The sequence below is a fragment of the Bufo gargarizans genome, chromosome 1, assembly GCF_014858855.1.
Source record: "Bufo gargarizans isolate SCDJY-AF-19 chromosome 1, ASM1485885v1, whole genome shotgun sequence".
Taxonomy (NCBI): domain Eukaryota; kingdom Metazoa; phylum Chordata; class Amphibia; order Anura; family Bufonidae; genus Bufo; species Bufo gargarizans.
The window spans coordinates 72,795,835-72,821,191 of record NC_058080.1 but is presented as its reverse complement, the minus strand read 5'-3'; the positions used below and the strand labels follow the sequence as shown (position 1 = coordinate 72,821,191).

Here is a 25,357-nt window from a genome sequence, read left to right as displayed (position 1 = left end):
TGTTTTTTTTACACAATAAAAGCACACAGAGCTATGGAGACTGGGTATTGCGGATGTCCTAGCTGCCATCTAGCAACCCATGTCCTCAGCTCTATACACAAAATCCTGGTGACAGGTTCCCTTTAACACAATAAAAGCATTTTAGAAACCCCCCCAAAAAATCATGTTTTCGTGTCTCCATAGTCTGAGAGCCATATATATATATTTTTTTTTTGATATATCCTATTTTGATTGTCCTATGTAGGGGCACATTTTTTGTGGGATGAGGTGACAGGTCGATTGGTACTATTTTTGGGGGCATACGCCTTTTTGGTCGCTTGATGTTGCACTTTTAGTGCAATTTTGTACTCTATATTGCAGTTTATTGTCGCATTGCATGTTTTTGTCTTTTAATGTTGTTCCCTGCCATAGCAATGTGCTACTGCGGTTTGGTATGTGCTGACTGACCCCCTTTTTTGGCTTTTCTTTGCAGTTTGTACTGGAGGTGTGGCTGCCTCCCCAGCCGTGCACTCCTGACCATCCTGTCTGCCCTATAGGCAGATTTTAATTAGTGTTAGTACATAGTCAGGCCTGCTCCCCCTCACTCACTGAAGCCATGGCACCAGGAGTGAGATAGTTTGTGGACTCTCACTGCAATCCTTGGTAGCCGTTTGGCGCCGGTGGTGTTGTAGAGTGGGCCTGCTGTGTAACCTGCACTCCCTGAAGTGTATGGTAACCGTCATGGCACCTAACAGGTAGTATTCAATGCAGGAACGTGGAACCTACACTCCCTGAAGTGTATGGCAGCTGTCATGGCACCTAACAGGTAGAATTTAGCGTAGGAACCCGTCTAACAGAGATCGCCTTGACGCTCGGCAGACGGGCTCAAATAATTTTGTACAAAACGATTTGCCAAGTATCTCGCACTTATAGTGTAGCACTTGTTATTATTATGCAATTGTCGCATTGCATGTTTTTGACTTTTAGTGATGTAAAGTGACAAAAATTGCTTTTTTGAAAACAGTTTTAAAAAATTTTATGGTGTCTATGAGATGGGGTGGATCATGTGATATATTTATAGAGCCGGTCGCTACGGACATGGCAATACCTAATATGTGTGTTTTTTCTTTTTTTTTTTATAAAATCAGGCTACCCGGGACTGCCGGACCCTTCAGTGATCGGGCGGGCGCAGCTCCTGCACCCGCCCGATCAGCCCGCCGTGCATGTACGGTGGAATGCATTCTGGCAATGCATCCCCCACCGTACATGCACACTGTTTTGCATTAAGCGGTTAAGAAACAAAAATCTGAAGATTCTACAGTTCATAAGTGTTTTATATGCATATTCCCAGCACCTCCAGCAGCATATGTTTCGCCAGATAAGCTGCACAATTGTTTAATGCAACACATTTTACTCTGTCAATATATCAGCTTTATTTAACACATTTTACTACATTAATATACCAGTTTAATTGAATGCATTTTATTGCATCAATATACCAGTTTAATTCAGCGCATTTTATTGCATCAATATACCAGTTTAATTCAATGCATTTTACTGTGTTAATAAAGTAGTTTAATTCAACAAATTTTACTGTGTTAATATACCAGTTTAATTCAACAAACTTTACTGCATTGATAAACCATTGTAAATTGTGAATATCAATGTGCAATGTATTCTTAGAAGAGGAGGGATAGTTAATTAAAGGGGTTCTGCAGTTTGTTTAAACTGATGATCTATCCTTTGGATAGATCATCAGCATCTGATTGGCGGGGGTCCGACACCTGGGACCCCTGGTGATCAGCTGTTTGAGAAGGCAGCGGCGCTGGCAGTAGCACCGCGGCCTTCTCGCTGTTTACGGCAGTCCCAGTGCTGTCACGACTAGTATCAACTGGCCTGGGCGCGGCTAAGCTCTGTTCACTTGAATGGAGGTTAGCCCCGCCCAGGCCAGTTGATACTAGTCGTGACGTCACTGGGCCTGCGGTAAACAGTGAGAAGGCCACGGCGCTCCTGGAGCGCCGCTGCCTTCTCAAACAGCTGATGGGCGGGGGTCCCGGGTGTCGGACCCCCGCCGATCAGATGCTGATGATCTATCCAGAAGATACAGTCAGGTCCATAAATATTGGGACATTGACACAATTTAAACATTTTTGGCTCTATACACCACCACAATGGATTTGAAATAAAAACTAACAAAAAACTATGTGCTTTAACTGCAGACTGTCAGCTTTAATTTGAGGGTATTTACATCCAAATCAGGTGAACGGTGTAGGAATTACAACAGTTTGCATATGTGCCTTCCACTTGTTAAGGGACCAAAAGTAATGGGACAGAATAATAATCATAAATCAAACTTTAGCTTTTTAATATTTGGATTTGCAACCAAGTATTAAAAAGCAAAAGTTGTATTTATAATTAGTATTCTGTCCCATTACTTTTGGTCCCTTAACAAGTGGGAGGCACATATGCAAACTGTTCTAATTCCTACACCGTTCACCTGATTTGGATGTAAATACCCTCAAATTAAAGCTGACAGTCTGCAATTAAAGCACATCTTGTTCATTTCATTTCAAATCCATTGTGGTGGTGTATAGAGCCAAAAAATTTTGAATTGTGTTGATGTCCCAATATTTATGGACCTGGCTGTAGATCATCAGTTTAAACAAACTGCAGAACCCCTTTAATCTCTCCTCCTAAAGAAGCAGTAACGCGAAATAAGTGTTGAGGGGAAGTCGCTATCTTCATTCAGTTTAAGGTATGTTAACCATTGAATGGTCTCTTTCTACACTATTATGTAGACTAGATAAATAGACCTTTCTTTCATGTCAGTTCCAGGGAGGTAAATGTATGTAGGCTAATTTAGAATTTTAAAAACACAAAATGCAATCGCACACTGCAACCAGCACTCTGCCTTGCCTTTATGCTGGATGTTGAATAAGGCATTGGTGTACATTTTGGCCAAAGCGTAATAAGCCACTCACCGCGTCAAGGTTGCCTTCATGAGTGGTAATTTAGAATTTTATATTCATTAGCCCAGGGTGTTTTTATTACCCTTTTTTCCTCTCTTACTAGTGCACTAATGTAGTCGGACTGCAGGGGATGCATTATAACGAGGCAGACAGGGCATATGTGCAATCATTTTTTCTTCTTGCACTAAATATTTATGGTGGCGCTATATATTTAAATCCCTACTATAATCATGAAAAGGTGTTAATATTATAATCATGTTTAATAAATGATACTTTATACTTTTATAAGGATTGTAGTAGTACTTGTTTTTGTTGATTTGATAAATACAATTGAGTATTCCTGTTAGGATATGCGGTTATTGCATTGTGGATATAATATACTGATATTAATTACGTCTCTGTCTGTTAATTACCAAAAAATCACTTGCAATTTTACTACTGTTTAAAAAATCAGTTAACAAACCTGTAACTTGTCATTGTTTAAATAGGCCTCATAATAATATGGTAAACGACACAGTGGAAAACAAAAGACCTGTGCTTCATCATCCTTGAGTGAGAATGTGGATGGCTGTAGTAGTAGTACTAACAGTACAGTGTCCTTGTCATCATAATCATCATCATCTACTTCTTCTCGTGCTCATACTCCTCCTCCTTGTCTTCTGATTCATCCTGAGACATTCCATAATGGAATGTGTGGCCATGAGAAAAATATTTGCAACCAGCAAATAGCTTATATGCAAAAGCTGAACTCCCACCCGACCAAGTTGCTGGTGGTGCAGTTGCTACCATACTACTTAGTTAATCACCAAAAAATAAAGCTGACTTTTGTGTATATGGATTTTCATATACACGAAAGTCAGCTTCATTTTTTGGTGATTATTATGACTCCTTGAGGTCCGTTTTTTCTATATCATTCTGTGCGGTTAATATTGGTTGACATACAGTATTACTTAGTTGTGGTAATTGTTGCACATTTTTACGCTTTCACCCAAATATAATTCAGCAGACATATACAGTCAGGTCCATAAATATTGGGACATCAACACAATTCTAACATTTTTGGCTCAATATACCACCACAATGGATTTGAAATGAAATGAACAAGATGTGCTGTAACTGCAGACTGTCAGCTTTAATTTGAGGGTATTTACATCCAAATCAGGTGAACGGTGCAGGAATTACAACAGTTTGCATATGTGCCTCCCACTTGTTAAGGGACCAAAAGTAATGGGACAATTGGCTTCTCAGCTGCTCCATGGCCAGGTGTGTGTTATTCCCTCATTATCCCAATTACAATGAGCAGATAAAAGGTCCAGAGTTCATATGAAGTGTGCTATTTGCATTTGGAATCTGTTGCTGTCAACTCTCAAGATGAGATCCAAAGAGCTGTCACTATCAGTGAAGCAAGCTATCATTAGGCTGAAAAAACAAAACAAACCAATCAGAGAGATAGCAAAAGCGATAAGGCTGGGCCAAAACAACTGTTTGGAACATTCCTAAAAAGAAGGAACGCATCAGTGAGGATAGCAACACCAAAAGACCCGGAAGACCACGGAAAACAACTGTGATGGATGACCGAAGAATTCTTTCCCTGGTGAAGAAAACACCCTTCATAACAGTTGGCCAGATCAAGAACACTCTCCAGGAGGTAGGTGTATGTGTGTCAAAGTCAACAATCAAGAGAAGACTTCACCAGAGTGAATACAGAGAGTTCACTGCAAGATGTAAACCATTGGTGAGCCTCAAAAACATGAAGGCCAGATTAGAGTTTGCCAAATAACATCTAAAAAAGCCTTCACAGTTCTGGAACAACATCCTATGGACAGATGAGACCAAGATCAACTTGTACCAGAGTGATGGGAAGAGAGGAGTATGGAGAAGGAAAGGAACTGCTCATGATCCTAAGCATACCACCTCATCAGTGAAGCATGGTGGTGGTAGTGTCATGGCGTGGGCATGTATGGCTGCCAATGGAACTGGTTCTCTTGTATTTATTGATGATGTGACTGCTGACAAAAGCAGCAGGATGAATTCTGAAGTGTTTTGGGCAATATTATCTGCTCATATTCAGCCAAATGCTTCCAAACTCATTGGACGGCACTTCACAGTGCAGATGGACAATGACCCAAAGCCTACTGCAAAAGCAACCAAAGAGTTTTTTAAGGGAAAGAAGTGGAATGTTATGCAATGGCCAAATCAATCACCTGAATCCGATTGAGCATGCATTTCACTTGCTGAAGACAAAACTGAAGGGAAAATGCTCCAGGAACAAGCAGGAACTGAAGACAGTTCGGAAGAAGCCAGGTTTACTGGCGAAACGGCGTTGGGTCAGGAGTCGGCCGAGAGATCTTTGTAGCACTCAGGGTATGTTTAATCTTGTCCTTGTACTTTAACCTCAATCTCTACAATTGCCTCCTTTGCACTTTGTTCGGGGCGTTGCTGTCATTAAGTTTTGAGGTATGTTTTTTTCCCTGTTGTTATTTTCGTGCACTGATCTCCCGGCCTCTCCTTAGGTCCTGCTCCTCATCTGTGTGTCCTGCCTTGTGCTGCCTTTTTTTTTATCATGCATGTATGCATTGTTCATATATAGTTATAATAAAGTCTTTTGGATTTTCATATATACGAAAGTCAGTTTCATTTTTTTCATGTTTTCATTTGATTATTATGATCCCTTGGGGGTCCGTTTTTTTGATTTATTTGATATTTATTCTGTCCGGTTAATATTGGTTGACCATGATACTACAGTGTGTATAAACACCAGCAGGCACCTGCCCCCAATAAGGGACAATTTATACAATGGTTTTTCATAAAAAAAAATCCAAACAATGCAATTGCACAGTGTGTTTTTAAACAGACTATCTGTTAACGCTGCCAGCCATGCATTTACACATAGCTATATATGTTAGGGTCACTCTGACAATATTTAATATTGCTGTCATTGTCTTTGGAGACCTCAGAGTGCCATATACCAATTTGCAGGCCAATTGGAGCACTTTTTGGTAGAATCTATTTGGTACCATATCAGTTTTTGACCGTTTTGTTAGAATCAGACCTGAAAAAAATGTCAACAAAATCTCTAGTGCTGATAGCTGTGTTCTCAAAGTGAGGAAGTTCTGTTTGGTACTTGCCCTACAATCCTTACAGTCCACAGGGCCTCAGGGTTTTCAAATAATGATTCCTGTCAGTACGTTATAACCTAATTAGGGATTCCTGAACTTGGGTTTGGTTCCAAATGGTACCTTGGAACCGAACCCGAGTTCGGGAAATGTTTTTTTTTACGGTACAAATAATTTTATGAAGTTATTACGCGAAGTGTCAGGAGACTTTGCGAAGCAATAACTTTGGCTCATCGGAGCCAATACATTCTAATACTGTACGGAGCTCCTGCTCCATACAGTATTAGAACAAAGTTTTTTTATGCAAATCTACTTCCGATGTTTCATCCAAAGTCGATTCGCTCATCCATAAACCTAATATATAACCTCTCATCTAACTATATATTAAATCAAAGAATTGCTGGGCAAGCGCAGCTTCCTTTTCACTCACCACTATAGGACTGCTGCAAATTGCTGACCATGCTCGCATGGTTATTTTTGGAACTCCCAAAGCGGTGAATGGAGAGTGACCGATCATGTTCGATTGCTCTTCACTTCACTTTAGGGACCCCATTCTGAAGATAGGAGCGGGTTCCAGAGGTGGGACCCTCACCTACGGTATCAAACATCAATGGCATATCCTATAAATATGGCATCAATGTCCCAGATGGGAATACCTCTTTAAGCTACTAATTAGAGGGATGCAATAAAATAAGCAAATGTGGACAGGGATTTGGCCCTTTTTTGCAGCTGTATAGCACAGGGACCAGCTGAGTGAGATGACTTGTTGGACAGAAGCTGGATTTTATGAAGTAGACGGGGAATTATATTCAATTAAATAATACTTAATTTTTGGAGCCTCTTTAACCACTTCAACCCCGCTAGCTGAAACCCCCTTAATGACCAGGCCACTTTTTACACTTCTGCACTACACTACTTTCACCGTTTATTGCTCGGTCATGCAACATACCACCCAAATGAATTTTACCTCCTTTTCTTCTCACTAATAGAGCTTTCATTTGGTGGTATTTCATTGCTGCTGACATTTTAACTTTTTTTGTTATTAATCGAAATTTAACAATTTTTTTGCAAAAAAATGACATTTTTCACTTTCAGTTGTAAAATTTTGCAAAAAAACGACATCCATATATACATTTTTTGCTAAATTTATTGTTCTACATGTCTTTGATAAAAAAAAAATGTTTGGGTAAAAAAAAAAAATGGTTTGGGTAAAAGTTATAGCGTTTACAAACTATGGTACAAAAATGTGAATTTCCGCTTTTTGAAGCAGCTCTGACTTTCTGAGCACCTGTCATGTTTCCTGAGGTTCTACAATGCCCAGACAGTACAAACACCCCACAAATGACCCCATTTCGGAAATAAGACACCCTAAGGTATTTACTGATGGGCATAGTGAGTTCATAGAACTTTTTATTTTTTGTCACAAGTTAGCGGAAAATGATGATTTATTTTTTATTTTATTTTTTTCTTACAAAGTCTCATATTCCACTAAATTGTGACAAAAAAAAAAAATAATTCTAGGAACTCGCCATGCCCCTCACGGAATACCCTGAGGTGTCTTCTTTCCAAAATGGGGTCACTTGTGGGGTAGCTATACTGCCCTGGCATTTTAGGGCCCATATGCGTGAGAAGTAGTTTGCAATCAAAATCTGTAAAAAATGACCGGTGAAATCCGAAAGGTGCTCTTTGGAATGTGTCACACATCTGCTATCGCCATACTCAGGAGAAGTTGGGGAATGTGTTTTGGGGTGTCATTTTACATATACCCATGCTGGGTGAGATAAATATCTTGGTCAAATGCCAACTTTGTATAAAAAAATGGGAAATGTTGTCTTTTGCCAAGATATTTCTCTCACCCAGCATGGGTATATGTAAAATGACACCCCAAAACACATTCCCCAACTTCTCCCGAGTACGGCGATACCAGATGTGTGGCACTTTTTTGCAGCCTAGGTGGGCAAAGGGGCACACATTCCAAAGAGCACCTTTCAGATTTCACCGGCCATTTTTTACAGATTTTGATTGCAAACTACTTCTCACGCATATGGGCCCCTAAATTGCCAGGGCAGTATAACTACCCAACAAGTGAACCCATTTTGGAAAGAAGACACCCCAGGGTATTCCGTGAGGGGCATGGCGAGTTCTTAGAATTTTTTATTTTTTGTCACAAGTTAGTGGAATATGAGACTTTGTAAGAAAAAAAAAAAATAAATAAATAAATAAATAAATAAAAAATAATCATTTTCCGCTAACTTATGATTTCCGGATCCGGCAGGCAGTTCTGGCAACGGAACTTCCAGCCGGATTCTTCTAACGCTAGTGTGAAAGTACCCTTAACCTTGGAAAACGTTTCATATGATGACTGCATTTCCCCCACGAATTCTGATCCTGTGACTCATGATTTAGGATGCTGTGAGAGCCTGCTTGACTACTGCTTGACGCTCACTCCCTCCTCCATCACTGTGCGGCCGATGAGTACAAGGAGCGCGGCTGGCAGCTGCGAAGACTAGCTGGCCGCGTCTCTGCACTGAGCTTTCTTCTGCTGAACGCCCGCTGGCTTCCGCGGACGTTCAGCTGAAGAGCCTGAAGCAGGGGGCCCCCTTTTCCACGTTGGGGTTCCTGGGCAATTGCCCAGTTTGCCCCCGCTAATGCCAGCCCTGAGTACAGTACACTAGGGTAGATCCACGGTGGGGCAACATTTTTATTAAACAGATTATTGCTTTACACCATGTTATTGCATATATGAGCAGTGGCTTGTTTTAAACTTTCAAATGCTTTTTGGAAAAAATGGTCCATTGGACAGTCTACTACTATATACAGCAACCATGTTGTCATTTTTGCCATTTAACGCTTTTAAATGAAAACAAGAAACCCATGGCAGGGTTTACAGTTTAGAAATTTAGGATTTGTAACATCAAATGATATCTTTAAAAATGCAATTCCATGCAAAAGATAGATCATCAGCTTCTGATCGGCGGGGGTCCGACACTCGGCCTTCTCACTGTTTACCGCTGGCCCAGTGACGTCACGACTAGCATCAACTGGCCTGGGCGGGGCTAAGCTCCATTCAAGTGAACAGAGCTTAGCTGCCCCCAGGCCAGTTGTTACTAGTCGTGACGTCACTGGGCCAGCGGTAAACAGTGAGAAGGCAGCGGCGCTGCTGGAGCGCCACTGCCTTCTCAAGCAGCTGATCGGCGGGGGTCTGGGTGTCGGACCCCCGCCAATCAGAAGCTGATGATCTATCCAGAGGATAGATCATCAGTTTTAAAACAAACTGCAGAACCCCTTTAATGTTCTCTAATGGTACCTTATGCAATCAGTTTGATAGAGTTCGCTGGTGACAGATTCAATTTGAATGGGTTTTCTGAGAGATTTTTTTTTTTACTGATGATCTATCCTTGGATAGTTCTTCAGTATTTGATCGGTGGGGGTCCCACACCAAGGACCCCAGGTGATCAGTTGTATGAGAAGGCAGCGGCTTTCTCTGTGCTCACCAAACACAGCGCCGTACATTGTATAGTGGTCGTGCTTGGTATTGCAACTCGGCCCCATTCCCTTTATGGAGCTGAGCTGCGCCTAGACCATGTGACAAATGAACTAGACATCACATGGACTAGGAAAAGTTGGAGAAGACTGCGGTGCTTCTGCAAGCGCCGCTGCCTTCTCAAACAACTGATCGGCGGGTGTGCTGGTTGTCGGACCTCCAACGATCCAGTACAAAATTCTTGGAAAACCCCTTTAAAACCTTATGGATATAGAGCAATGGCAAACACCCCATCAGGTAGGAGAATGGTTTAAAGGAGTCTTCTGTCAGGGTGGATACATTTATATACAGAATGTATTGCTTCACGGTATATTACCCTCCATGAATCTAATCCTCTGATACTGAATGCAATTCTTATTTTATTTAGCTTTCCGCACATTCCTTGGAAGGAAGGATGTTTCTCAAGATGTTGACGATGTGCTGGCAGAGACCAGGATACAGAGGAACACTCGTTTGGTGTCTGTAATTGAGCTTTTGAAGATGCGCTCAGTAAGGTGGCAAATTATTACCGCCATAGTGACGATGGCTTCTTACCAGCTGTGCGGCCTGAATGCTGTAAGTACAGGACTCATATTACAGGACTCACATGATTGCTTCCCATTCTTCCCCCAGTAGAGACAGCAGAGCCCTCCTTTCCACAGTAGTCATAGCAGGACCTCCTCTTTCCTCAGTAAGCACAAAGGGACCTCCTTTTCCTCCAGTGTGCTGCTGGAATGCGCCCTCTACTGGCAGGAAGCTGTATGCCAGCAGCCTATTTCTGACTGCTGCAAAACCAAGTTTGCACCAAAACATGGCTTTTATGCAAAAAGATATTTGCCTCAAGCAAGTTGGTATTAAAGAGGATATGGAATTTTTCCTGACATGTCTGTTTTAGTAACTACTTGCATATCCCATGTAATAATTCTGAAGCATCTGTTCCTCTATGTTGAGGCATTCCTATATTATTCCTACTAGACATTGTCAGCAGTCGGCAATAAAGGTCCATCTGGGTGTTCCCGGGTGGGGTCCCTGCACAGTGTGACATTAGCAGCGCTGATTGGATAATGTCAGACTGCGCAGAGACACTCTTGTAACTGGTTACACACAGATGGATTTTCAATACAAACCACTGGTTATTCATTTATAACTTCTAGTAGATATAATACAGAATATAACAATTTAGGGTGATAAAATGCAGAACTGCAAAATGAAAAAAGAACATCTGGAAAGTTAAGGCGATTGAACTGAGACTGACAAAGTATAAACCTCTAGTGGTGCATGGTCGATATCATACAACCAGGGTGGTATATATTTTGGGTTCTGCAGCAGGACATACCATATATTGAGGCAGGGTCACATTAAAGTCTGCAATGTCATGTAGTCCTACGCTGCCTTCCTTTTTTACAGGATGGACACTTGTTAAACTTTTGTTATGTTTGTTTCTTTGATCCACTACAGATTTGGTTTTATACAAATAGTATATTTAAGGAAGCCGGTATACAGCCTGAAACTATTCCATACATCACCTTATCCACAGGGGGCATTGAAATTTTGGCTGCTGTTGCATCTGTAAGTAGGCTTTTTGCATTGATTTCTTCAACCCCTCTTATGTAATTTGATCACCCTAGACCTAGACCATTGTAAAACGTACAAACCTCTCATGAGCAAAATGTCCTACTGCAGACAGATAACACTACTGTACCATATAACAGCTTGTAATACATCTGGAACGATAGGAACGTTGCGGAGATTTATAATGCAAGATAAGGGATCATGCAGGCCGTGCTTGCTACTGTTAAGTGGCATAGGCAATATTCGTTTTCGCAATATTTCGTGATTTTTTTGCATAATATTCGCAATTAATTTGCGAATTCTAGAATTCGTGATCTCCAGTCATTATAGGCACTAATGAAGCGCATATTTTTTGCGCAATACGTGCAACTTCACATTTTATCAGGTCTGAGTAGATATTACTGATTGGTGCACTAAGTACTGTTGTGACATCACAGCACTATGTCTGTAGTAGTGTTGGGCGCAAATATTTGAATAGCGAATATTAATCGCGAATATCGGCATTTTGAGAATTCACGAATATTTTGAATATAGTGATATATATTAGTAATTTTGAATATTCGAGATTTTATTTTTTCATCGGTAACCTCCCTTCTTACTTGTGGGCCAATGGGAAGGCTGCAATGTCTTTGTCAGAGCTTAGCAACATCCCTAGCAACCAATAGGAAAGCTGCCTACCCCTTACTATATAAGAACCTCCCCGGCAGCCCTTGTATGCAGTATTTTGCAGATCTGAGAGAGAGAGAGCAGTGTTATTGCTGTGCTCTCTGCTTTCCTGTGTCATTACATTAGATAGTTAGTTAGCTCATATATATAATACATATACCCCATTTTTCGCTTTATAAGACGCACTCCCCCCCCCCCAAAGTGGGGGGAAAATGTCAGTGCGTCTTATAAAGCGAACACTGCCATGTTTACTTTGGTGACGCTGATACATTGCAGCCTGCGATGTATCAGAGGGGTGGGAAGAGGGGACGGAGGCTGGCAACACTCACGGTGGGGCCCGATGCAGTCACTGTACTGCAATACATCGGGCCCCGCTCACAGCAATTTTCATATGTACAGTCTATAATCTTCAAGCAGTGTCTCTGCTTTAAACTAGGGCAATCCTCTGTAGTAGTACAACTCACTATGAAAGCAGCAGGCAGGGCGGCAGCGTAACCTCGCGATTCTCACTCATTCACGCTCCTGCCACTTCATTCATGCTGCCGCCCTACCTGCCGCTTTCATAGTGAGTTATACTACTACAGAGAATTGCCCTAGTTTAAAGCAGAGACACTGCTTGAAGATTATAGACTTTACATATGAAAACTGCTTCATTACAATCTGCTTTCTTCTATAACAATACTCACTATGAAAGCAGCGGTCCAGCCGGCGCGTGACGTCACTCACTCGGTCATGCTCCTCCCACTTCATTAATGTGACGTCATGTGCTGGCAGGACTGCTGCTTTCATAGTGAGTAATGTTATAGAAGAAAGCAGAGCCATTAAAAGATTTTACATATAAAGTCTACTGTGTGCCCTGTGGTGTAATGGGGGTCACTATTCGCCCAGGGACAATATACTGTGACACATATGATACTATGACCAGCATAAGATCATCTTATGCTGGTCACAGTATCATATGTGTCACAGTATATTGTCCCTGTGTGAATAGTGACCCCCATTACATAAGTTGCTATATGTGTGTCATCCACTCATCCCCAGAAGTAGTGTATCATCCACATATCCCCCTCATAACAGTGTGTCATCCACAGATCCCCCATAAAAGGGCGTCATCCACAGATCTCCCATAACAGTGCGTCATCCACAGGTCCCCCCATAACAGTGCCATCCACAGGTCCCCCCAAAACAGTGCGTCATCCACAGATCCCCCATAACAGTACGTCATCCACAGATCCCCCATAAAAGTGCGTCATCCACAAGTCCCCCCCAAAACAGTGCGTCATGCACAGGTCCCCCATAACAGTACGTCATCCACAGATCCCCCATAACAGTACGTCATCCACAGATCCCCCATAAAAGTGCGTCATCCACAGGTCCCCCCATAACAGTGTCATCCACAGGTCCCCCCAAAACAGTGCGTCATCCACAGGTCCCCCCATAACAGTGCATCATCCACAGACCACCATTAGTTTAAAACCCACCAAAAGCACACATTTTGGTTCAAAATATTTTTTTTCTGATTTTCCTCCTCAAAAATCTAGGTGCGTCTTATCATCAGGTGTGTCTTATAAAGCGAAAAATACGGTAGTTAGTGGGAGATAGTCAGTGTAGGTTAGATCGTGATATAGTGTAGCTGTAGGTTCTGCTGTCCATACATACACGCTACATACATAGTGCTGTGATGTCACAAGTTCACAACAATACTTAGTGCACCAATCACTAATAAGTAGTCAGACCTCTTAAAATGTGAAGTTGCACGTATTGCGCCAAAATATTCGCATCATTAGTGCTGATTTCGCAATCGCGAATATATTGGAGCACTCTATCTGCATATAAAGCTATTGTAATGTTCTGCCATGCCAACCATTTTCTCCAGTCTCAGGAAACTTCTAGCAGCTTGAAAAATGTAGCTATAGTGACCCACGCCTGTATTTTGCACGCATTACGTAAATATATAGAAAATAATCTTGAATTCTCAAAAATATGAATATTCTACCAAATATTAGCGAAATATCGCGAATTTGAATATTGCTCCTGCCGCTCATTACTAGTCTGTGTGTATGGACAGCAGGGAAACAGTAATCCCTATCACACTACCTAACACCCTGCACAGGAACCTATCAGCTACACTATATCACTATCTAACCTACACTGACTATCTCCCACTATCTGTATTTTATATATATGAGCTAACTAACTATCTTATGTCACTGCTCTCTCTCAGAACTTAAAAAAACTGTAGAAAATGGCTGCTGGGGAGGTTCTTATATAGTGAGGGGTAGGCAACTTTCCTATTGGTTGCTAGGGATGTCGCTAAGCTATGACAAAGATATTGCAGCCTTCTCATTGGCCCACAAGCAAGAAGGGAGGTTACTGGTGGAAAAAAAAAAAATCTAGAATATTTGCGATTATATAGCACTATATCCTAGATTTTGACGAATTCTCGAAGTGCCAATATTCGCGATAACAATTTGCAATTAGAATATTCGCGATCAACGCTAGTGCCCGCATAGTGGCCCACAAATGCAATATGTGGGCACCGGCCGTGTGTGCCCCGCATCCATTCGCTTGACTGGGTCCACAATCCGGAAGCTTGGTGCGGAACGAAGGCACGGAACCCCCCGCAAGCACTACGTACACCGCTGAGAAGTTAAAACACACAGCAAAAGGTGCACTTTAGGAGGGATATCTCTAGTAAAAATTTAAAATGCATTAATAAAGTACATTACAAAAAGTATCCATCTTCTGGTCCCCGCACATACTCCCCTGCAGCCAATAACTGCTTGTAGCAACATTACAGTTGAAGCCAGTCATTGGTTGTAGGGGAGCATGTGACCATACCTATGGGGCGCAGGAAGAAAACAGTGCGGAGACCAGAAAATAGAGACACCAGTGGCTGCGCAGAGGTTTGGAGTGTCAGGGAGCAGGTAAGTATGACTCCTTAGTGGGGCAGACTGCCGGCACTTGGTAAAATGGCATTATTATTGCAGAGCCCTTTTAAATGTTGTCAGCAGACCTTATAATCATGTACAGAAAAAAATAGAATAAAGATATCTGCAATCAGAGCATAAAAACTGATTATTAAGAGAAACTGTGTTTCACTTTCTGTTTTTTTAATTAGTAAAAATATAGAGGTGATAAATTCCCTTCAACAACAATAGAGATATAGAGATATAGACCTGTTGCTGATTCGGGACGTATCATCAGCAGCACTGGGAGCATGCGCAGTGAAGTGATGTGTAATGCGCATATGCTAGAAGTCACTGGAGTTGAGTCCAGGACAGTATAGTCATCAATATCAGATCGGCAGGGGTCCGACACCCGGCACCCCCGCTGATCAGCTGTACGGGGAGACAGCGCGGGCAGTGTGCTTGTGCTGTCTGTGTTCCGCTCTGCTGCTGCTTTGCCATAGACAGCAGCAGCGGCAAGCAGGAAGGCAGACGGCACGTGCACACTGCGCGACATCTCCCCATACAGCTGATCGGTAGGGTAGCCGGATGTCGGATGTTTTATGGCGCACTTTCTGTAAAGTCCGTCCAATAAAGGATTCACTGGAGATGCTGCCGCTACCTCTCTTCATTTACTATCCTGAGGATAGGTCATCAATAACAAAAGCCCGAACAACCCCTTTAAGAAATTATGGTTTATCCTATTAATAATGCATCTGTCAGTAGCGTACCTCTCTATTGAAATATACATGCATGCTTGGCTAATCCGTAAGTTCATTTTCACAAAACAGTCAGGGATGATACCTACCTTCTTAACCCCTTCTGCACCTCTGTTGTACATGTACGGTGGAAAGATGGCACCCACTTACAAACGCACAGTGGGCTACATAACCGTCGAGTTTCGGCTGTTTTCAAAAGCAGAGGCCTGGGGCTAATGTCTGTTATCGTCTCTAATGCCGATCGTAGCTAGTTAACCCTCAGATGTCATGATCAAATATAACCACGGCATCTGCGAGTGATAAAACAGAGAGAGGCACACTTCCCAACCTGGGCCGCCTTCCCCTGGCTGAGATCAGGGAAGGCGGCCCATACTAATTATAGACCAGAGCCTGTACAAGGCTCCCAGGCCAATTACTAGTATATTCCAATGCTGGCCTGCAGTTGGCAGAACAGCACTGGAATATACTGAATCCAGTATTCTATCATGCATAGATATAAAGAAATATAGAAAAAAATATAAACATTTTAATTTCCCCCTTTTTCATAGAATAAAAAAACAATAAAAATGTAAACATCATAGGCATCGCCACATCCAAAAATGCCTGTACTATTAAAATATAAAAGTATTCATCCCATATGGCAAATGATGTAACGAAAAAACTAAATCAAAATGGCCGATTTGCCATTTTTTTATCACTTCACCTACCAAAAAAGTGAATAAAAAGTGATCAAAAAGCCTGATTGTCCTGCACAAAATAAGCCCTCATACAGCTATATAGACATAACTAAAGTAAAATGTCCAAAGTTATTTTTGTTTCAGTGTTAAAAAAAAAGAAAAACTACTGTATATAAATCTGGTATTTTTGTAATTGTATAGAATCAGAGAATGAATGGTATGAGTCAGTTTAACCACATAGTGAATACTTTAAAACCCATAAAACTGTCCAAATTATGTTTTTTTTATCCAATTCCATACCATTTGTAATATTTCTCTAGTGTCCCACTACATTGTATACAACAAGTACAACTTGTCCTGCAAAAAAAAAGCCCTTATAAGGCTATGTGACTGGAGGCTAGAGGCTAGATCTATAGAAACAATCCATGAGGTTTTCCCTTTTGGAATCGCGCATCGAGTATCTAACCAGGCGAACACTGAGAAGCGTTGACAATTTGGAAAAGAGTTTGCTGCTCACTGAGCACAGTCAGGGGAATGTCAGCTCCAGTAAGCAGGGGACCAGGAGAGCAGGGCAGGCCAGACAGGTGCTGGTAGTAGGAGACTCAATTATTAGGGGTACAGATAAAGCAATCTGTCACAAAGACCGGGATCGCCAAATGGTGTGTTGTCTTCCCGATGCTCGAGTTCAACACATCGCGGATCGGGTTGACAGAATACTGGGACGGGCTGGAGAAGATCCAGCGGTCATGGTCCATATTGGAAACAATGACAAAGTTAGAGGGAGGTGGAGAGTCCTTAAAAATGATTTCAGGGATTTAGGTCAAAAGCTTAGGGCAAGGACCTCAAAGGTAGTATTTTCCTAAATACTACTGGTACCACGAGCCACACAAGAAAGGCAACAAGAGATTAGGGAGGTTAACAAGTGGCTCAAGAACTGGTGTAGGAAGGAGGGGTTTGGGTTCCTGGAGAACTGGACCGACTTCTCTCTCGGCTACAGGCTCTATCGTAGGAACGGGCTGCACCTCAATGGGGAAGGGGCAGCTATGTTTGGGGGAAAGATGGCTAGAAGGTTAGAGGAGTGTTTAAAATGGGGACTGGTAGGGGGAGGGTAATTACGTTATAGGATGGGAACATCTATTTATACGATGTTACTATGTTACCATACACAACGTGCCTTGATGTGTGAGGAGTACATTGTGCCGTCTGTAAACTTTTTCTACGTCTCTGTGGACTACAATATTTATATATTTTTTTTTTTCTCTTGTGAAGACATTGCCCTCCTTAGATAAAGATTAGCACAAGTGCCCATTATCAAGGCTTTGTGCTATAACCTGTGAGCTGGATCTGAAAGCAGAAATGTGATTGGTTACTGAGTTCAGTAATTGATGATGCGGGTCTCTGTAGTTAACAGATTACTGGCTTGGATTATGAGTCGAGAGGTCATGATGGAGATTTGTATGTATAGGCAATAACCTGACTCCTTATTAATATATCTGCACATGAACATTATGGCCGCCTTTAACCACTTCTTGACTGGAGAATTTTTAGACCATAATGATCAACCATGGGCACATTTATGAAAAATTATGTTATTATATGGTGATAAGGTATATTAGAGAATTATCATGCATACTTATCAAGGACTTAGACCGTCCAATGTGCGGCATGGGCAATCTTGATAAATATGGTATAATTTGCACCAAATGACAATACAAACGTATTGGATACCGCTAAGCCATGTGCACAGATCCTGTCTAGAGGCAGACAAAGTCCATAAACCAAAAAATGCATGGACTTACATGGATCTGTTTTTTGATGCTTCCCTTTCATTTCAATGGGAGATTCGGCACTGATTCTGACCCAAGTTAGGACATGATGCTTCTTTTTCCACGTGGAAAAAAAAGCAAGTGCTGCTTCCCATTAAAATGAATAGGAGACTGTTATGAGGTGTTTTCTGGAGCTTGTTTTGAAGCAGAAAAAAATCAGCTCCATAAAAACTGCATGTGAACTGTCCCCTTACTGTGATTGTTGCAGTGGAGCTGTAGCCTGATGAAATCTCCATTGTTCACTGCTTATGCACCACTTACAAGATTTTATCGGCAGTACATTTGGCATAACGTGTCCAGTCTTCTGACATTGCCAATGTGTTTCAAAGCAATCTGGCATTTCATTACGCTCGAGATGAACATATCAGTCACAAGACCTGAGCACAAGAGATAAGCGAATCGAAGTTGACTAAGTGGAATCTGATCCGAATTTCAGGAAAAATTTGACTGGCACTGAATCCGAATTTTCTGAGGCGTAGTGGTAATGAATCGCATTATTTCCTAAAATGGCTACTGCATGTGTGAGGACATGGAGCAAGGAACTCTGGGAAGGCGGGATCACCTATAATGCCATGCTTGCAGCCAATCAGCAGCCAGCCAGCCCTGTGACATCACAGCCTTATAAATAGCCTCAGCCATATTGGATTCTGCCATTTTCCAGTGTACTTAGTGCAGGGAGAGACGTCAGCAGGCGCTAGGGACAGTGCTAGGAAAGACTTCATTGTGCTAAAAAAAACTATTTACAAGTGCAGGGAAAGATTATTTTAAGGTGTAGGGAAAGGATAGAGAGGAATCATTCCACAGTATTCATGTTGAACAGGGTTCAGTAGGGGAGGTTACAGCCTGGGCAATAGGAACAATCCTACTACACCTTGCTGCACTGACTGGGCACCCAAATTGCCATTATACAGCACTGTAATTCCAGAAAACCATTCTTGTTATTGGGGTGTTACAGCCATTAACAGGGTTTATTACAAGGAAATATTTCTATGTCTTATTTGCCCTTGTGCGGTGCAGTTATATGTTCTAAAGCCCTTTTTGCCGTGTATTAGTGGAAAAAGTAAAATATATTTGCCATTCAGCGGTGCAGTTATATGTTCTAAAGCCTTCTGTGGCGTGTATAAGTGGAAAGAAATAAGGGCCTATTTGCCGTTCAGTGGTGCAGTTATATGTTCTAAAGCCCTTTTTGCCATGTATTAGTGGCAAAAGTAAAATATATTGGCCGTTTAGTGGTTTAGTTATATGTTCTAAAGCCCTTTTTGCCATGTATTAGTGGCAAAAGTAAAATATATTTGCCGTTCAGCGGTGCAGTTATATGAACTTAAGCCCTTATGGTCGTGTATTAGTGGCAAATGAAAAATATATTTGCCGTTTAGTGGTGCAGTTATATGTTCACCTGTCCTCAACCTGCCTCTGTCCTTTTGTGTTCCCTCAGCCAGAGAAGTATTGTATGCTGTGGGCTAAGCTCCACTATACAGTGAGAACAAGCTACTAGAAGGCAGTTAGCAGTTACTGGCAAGCCAAGATGTAGAGGAGACATCCGCCGCTTCCTCCACTAGGTGGGCAAGTAGTTATGAGAAAAGAGGCGTGGGAGCAGGTGTTGCGAGCGGTCAAGCTCCTGACCCAGAGATTGTTGAGGAGGACATTAGTGACGTGCAGACAGTACTTGATGATGATGTAGCTGATCACACTTGGGAGCCGGGTGACGAAGGGGCTTCATCATCGGGAGAAGAGGGCGACAGCTTTCCCGTAAGGCAGCAAGTTGCTAGCATGGCCAGGAGTTATCAGGGTGGCAGCAGTGGGAGGTCGGGAGCCAAACATGCCCATAGTAGACCACTCACTTCACAGGAGCCTACCTGCTCGGGAAGTAGCGGTGCACCGGTTCACGGAGGCAGCAGAGGTAACAGTCAGTTAGTCCATAGTGTTGGGGGTGAAATCACCTACTCGGCGGTATGGAAGATTTCTGTTAAGCCACCGGAGGAGGTGAACATGGCCATATGTAGAATCTGTGGGCAGAAGGTGAAGAGTGGCCAGGGTGCCAATGTTGTCACCACGGCCCTGCATCAACATATGCAGCGTCACCATAAAGTGGCCTGGGAGAAACATGGATCCGATGTGGTGGTCCAGCCTGCCGCAGCAACTGCTGCATCACCCAGTGGCACGCACCTGGTTTTAGCCAACCAAGGCTCCACCACCTCAGCCGAAGGGAGCTGTCTGTCCTTCCCATCATCTGCTGGTCCTGATGCTCCTGCTCCTCACCCTCCTACTCCTCGTCAGTCATTCTGTCAGCAATCGATCACCGAAGTGATTGCCAAAAAACAACAGTATGCGCGCACTGATCCAACGGCGCAGAAGCTGAATGTGCTCCTGTCCAAGTTGCTGATGCTGCAGTCCCTCCCTTTCCAAGTAGTGGACTCTGCACCTTTTAGAGAAATGATGGCTTGTGCCGAGCCGAGGTGGAGAGTCCCAAGCCGTCATTTCTTTGCCAAAAAGGCAGTAGCAGCCCTGCACACACATGTAGAACAGAAGGTGGACCAGTCCTTGAGCCTGTCGGTGTCTGCCAAAGTGCACGGCAGCGCCAACGTGTGGAGCTGTGACTACGGTCAGGGACAATACATGTCCTTTATGGCCCTCTGGGTGAATGTGGTTCCTGCACAGCCACACCTGCAACTTGGCCAGGTTACGCCGCTCCCGCCTCCACGTTGTCAAGACGTTGGTCCTGCGACAATGTCAGCCTCTTTTTATTTATTTATTATTTATTTTAACTTTCTTTGTTATATTTCAAATCTTAACAATCGGTAGTATAAAAAACATATAAATCTTTAAAAATTTTCAAACAAAAGTGACCTCCCATGGTGCATCTCCCCTCACCACCTCCGCCCCGTAACAAGACGGGGGAGAGATGGAGAGGACTGAAGAGAACGGAGGAAGCTCTAAGGGCTCCAATCTCCCCAAATTTTAAGCCATTTTATCTCGATATTTCTTTGCTTATATAAAATATATTCATATCTCTTATTAGTATTTATCAGGTTTAGCCATGTATTTATACTAGGAGCATCGCGCGCAAACCAAGAACGAGCTATTAACAGTCTGGCCAGAAACATTATCTTGTACAGAAGTTTTTTTTTATCCTGCTGACACCCAACCTTGGCAAGATCACCCAATACCCAACATTCAGCAGTAAAAGGTATCCGTACATTCAACTTTCCCTCTATGTATTCATGAATAGTCCCCCAATACTGTTTCAGCTCTGAACATAACCAGAAGATATGCAAATAATCTGCATCAGGAATATCACACCTCGGGCAGTTGGAATCACTCCTAATACCACATCTCTTAAGCCAAAGAGGTGTAACATAGAGTCTATGCAAAATATTAAACTGCACCACAACGTGTTTGAAATTATGTGAAACCAATTTTAAATCCTGAAATACCTCTTCCCTATAGTCCAGAAACGTCATTGCACATTTATTTTGCCAAGCCCCCTGTCCTGGAGAACAGGTGTCTACAAATCGTGCTCTAATTATTTTTCTGTAAAGTTGGGAAATCTTCATACCATGCACTAAGTCCCTATCAAATCATTAAGTTGTGTAGAAGTGTGTATTTCAAGCCTATTTTTTTTATATATATATATACTTAAAAGTGCCGATCTTAACTGTAAGTAGCGAAACCATGTTAATTTCAGTGTTTTTTCTTTTTGTGATAATACCATAAATGAGACTATGTCCCTATTACCTACTACCTGTGTCACATATAATATATTACTTTTTTGCCAATATGGATCTCTACCTAATTCAAATAAAGTTTGAAAGTGCTATTATACAACAGAGTGCATCCTATTGAACCCTTCAATCCAAACCAAAATCGAATAGAATACCATGACTTCATAAAGAGATTCCTGGCGGATTTAAATTCCTTATCGGAGTAGGTCAATTGATCTGACTCCAACAACGAAAAATAATTATCATATGGCGATTTATTAAGTAAATACCTACATAGGGGGCTGTCATTCCATTCCCGGAAAAAGCAAAGCTAAATAGCTAAAAAGTATCCCTTAAAGCAGGGGAGATTAAGTCCTCCCCTCTCCAAGGGTTTGTACCAATGATCTACCGTATTTTTCGCCGTATAAGACGCACCGGCGTATAAGACGCACCTAGGTTTTTGGGGAGGAAAATAAGAAAAAATATATTTTTAACCAAAAGGTGTGCTGTGGGTTTGGAACTAGGTGGTCTGTGGATGGCACTATTACTGGGGATCTGTGGATGACGGACACTGTTATGGGGGGATCTGTGGATGACGGACACTGTTATGGGGGGATCTGTGGATGACGGACACTGTTATGGGGGGATCTGTGGATGACGGACACTGTTATGGGGGGATATGTGGATGACGGACACTGTTATGGGGGCAACTGTGGATGACAGACACTGTTATGGAGGATCTGTGGATGACGGACACTTATGGGGGGATCTGTGGCTTGCACTGTTACAGGGGGATCTGTGGCTGGCACTGTTACGGGGGGGGGATCTGTGGATGGCACTGTTATACATGTGTCATCCACAGACCCTCCCAGCCCATAACTGTGCCATCCACAGATCCCCCGCCGCTCCAGTATACTAATATAATATGTCTGATTTAATTAATGGTTATTAAATATGCATCTTTATTCCTAATAGTACCTTAAATCCTAAGCGCTTCAGTACAATGCCGGCAGGCCGGGCAGCCGGCGCGGTGCGTCACTCACTGACGTCACTTGCCTGCGCCGCCTGCTTCATTCATAAAGTAGGCGGCGCAGGCACGTGACATCAGGGAGTTACGCTGCCGCCCGCCCGGCCTGCATTGTACGGATGCGCTTAGGATTTAAGGTACTATTAGGCATAAAGGGGCATATTTAATAACCATTAATTGAATATGACATATTTTATTAGTACACCGGAGCGGCGGGGCGGGCCTTTAGTACAGTGACTGCACCGCCCCGCCGCTATTGCCGGCCCCAGCTCCTCCTCCCAGTCCCTCCCAGAGTCCCCGCTCGCTTTACATCGCTGCCAGCGATGTAAAACTGACTGCATTCGCCGTATAAGACGCAGGGGCATTTTCTACCCATTTTGGGGGAAGAAAAAGTGCGTCTTATACGGCGAAAAATATGGTAGTTTAAGTCTTACACGTTTCCTCCCCCAGAGTAGGTCATTAATAATTCTTTCTATTAATTTAAAGAACCTGTCCCCGATCCAAACTGGAGAGTTCCTGAAGAGATAAAGTAACTTGGGGAGAATCACCATCTTAACTAAAGATATTCTATCTGCTTTCGATAAAGATAAGCGAAGCTATGTTGTTATTTTAGACCTCAACTTATTTATCAATGGCATTAGATTACGCGGGATAAAATCTTCCACCCTTGGAGAGATTGTAATACCTAAATACTGAAAGGACTCAGAGATTTTTAACGTGGGGAGTGCAGATTTATCTAAGGTCATATTTTCCAATGGCATACTAGTAGTTTTTTTCCCCAATTTATATCCAGACCTAAAACTACTCCAAACTGATTGATCATTTGAATAATATGTAACAAAGTAGCTTGGGTCTGTTGAATATAAAATAAAATATCTTCTGCATATAGTGAAATGCGATCTTCCGTTCCTCCTGATACCCCAAACCCTAGAATCCTGGGGTCTTGTCTGACCCTAGCAGCCAGGGGCTCAATGTAGATGTCAAATAGCAGAGGAGATAGTGGACATCCCTGGCGAGTGCCTCTAGTCATACAAAAACTTCTTGTAAGATTGCTATTTATATTCAGTCTTGCAGTAGGAGATCTATACAGACGTTTAATCATGTTGCTAAATCTAGGGCCAAAGCTCATCTTCTGAAGCACTCTCCAAAGGAACCCCTACTCAACCCTATCAAAGGCCTTGGAAGCGTCAATAGACAAAATGGAACGAGAAGCCCCTCCGGAGATCTGCAAATTGGAAAAAAGATGGTGGAGATTATAATGGGTCCCCTTATTAGGCATGAAACCATTTTGGTCTGGATGTATAATTGATGTCATAACACTGGATAGCCTCCGCGCCAAAACTTTAGACAGAAGTTTAACATCTGTATTAAGAAGAGAGATGGGTCTATATGACCCCAAATCATTGGGATCTTTACCCTTCTTTAATATCACTGTGATCACAGCCTTTGTCATTGTTTCTGGAAGAGCTCCCTCCTTTATTGAATCAGAGAGTGTTCTCCACAGATGGGGAAGAATAACCTCCCTATATTTATGATAAAACTCATACGGGAGTCCATCCAGTCCAGGGGAGGAATTACCTGAACAGGAGTCAATTGCTTCCTCTATCTCCTGAAGAGACAAATCCATCTCCAGACGTTCTTTTTGACCATCTGTTAGTGCTGAAAGGCAAACAGAATCCAAATATGCGTCCATCATTTCCTCTGAGAGAACACTCTTTGATTTATATAATTCACAAAAGTGATTTACAAATATTTCTATTATTCCCTCCTGATCTTCAATAATTGTCCCATCCGAGGCACAAATACTGCAAATCTCTTTTTTTGGATCCTGACTAGCTATTACCCTGGCCAGCATCTTCCTAGGACATCCTGCCTCAGAAAAATATTTTTGTCCTCTAAAGAATAACCTCTGTTGCTCTTTATCCAGAAGGAAATCAGAGAAGGCCTGTCTAGTCCTCTGCATAATCTCTCTAGCGTCCTCTGTTTTTAACCTAATAAAGCCAGCCATTCCATCTGCCGCTGCTTCCGCCAGTTCTTTCTCCCTCCTTGAATAGCGCTTAGTTAGATCAGCAATTGTACTAATAAAAATCCCTCTCATAACCGCTTTAAATGCGTCCCAAACAAATTGGGATTTTGCTGAAAAAATATTTTTTTCTTAAAAGGAAATAATCTCCTTTTTTATCTGGTTATGATTGTCAATTATTAATATCCAATGGGGATTCAATCTAAAGGGGGGTTTCAGTCTAAAATTATTCCTGACCATACATAGCTCTTTAAAAAAGGGAACATGGTCAGATACAGATCTGGTCTCGTATTTCATCCGTTTAATACAATTCAAATATTCCTTGTTTATCAAGGCCAGATCAATTGTAGACATAGAGGTTCCCTATTTACTAACACAGGAGTAGGCTCTTTTTCCTTTGGATAGAAATTCCCAAACTTCCACGAGGCCCACCTCTTGGCAAAACTGAGCCAAGGGGGACCCCTGGGACGGGGAATAACCGTTCCCCCCCTCCCCCCTAGAGATCCTATCAACCTCAGGGTTCATAACACAATTGAAATCCCCATTGACCACTACCATACATTGGGGCCACAGCCAGAGCAGCTCCAGGGCGATGAGGAAGACGAGGCAGA

General features: G+C 42.4%; 1 protein-coding gene across 3 annotated transcripts in view; it reads left to right on the top strand.

Annotated features, from left to right (window-relative positions):
- Positions 1-25,357, top strand: part of SLC2A9 (solute carrier family 2 member 9) — a 1,019,898-nt gene that overhangs the window by 257,328 nt on the left and 737,213 nt on the right. For all 3 annotated transcript variants that reach the window (XM_044296370.1, XM_044296363.1, XM_044296352.1), the window contains exons 8-9: positions 9,976-10,163; positions 11,046-11,156. In XM_044296370.1, coding sequence (XP_044152305.1) covers positions 9,976-10,163; positions 11,046-11,156 — 299 coding nt within the window. The remainder of the gene's footprint in view (positions 1-9,975; positions 10,164-11,045; positions 11,157-25,357) is intronic.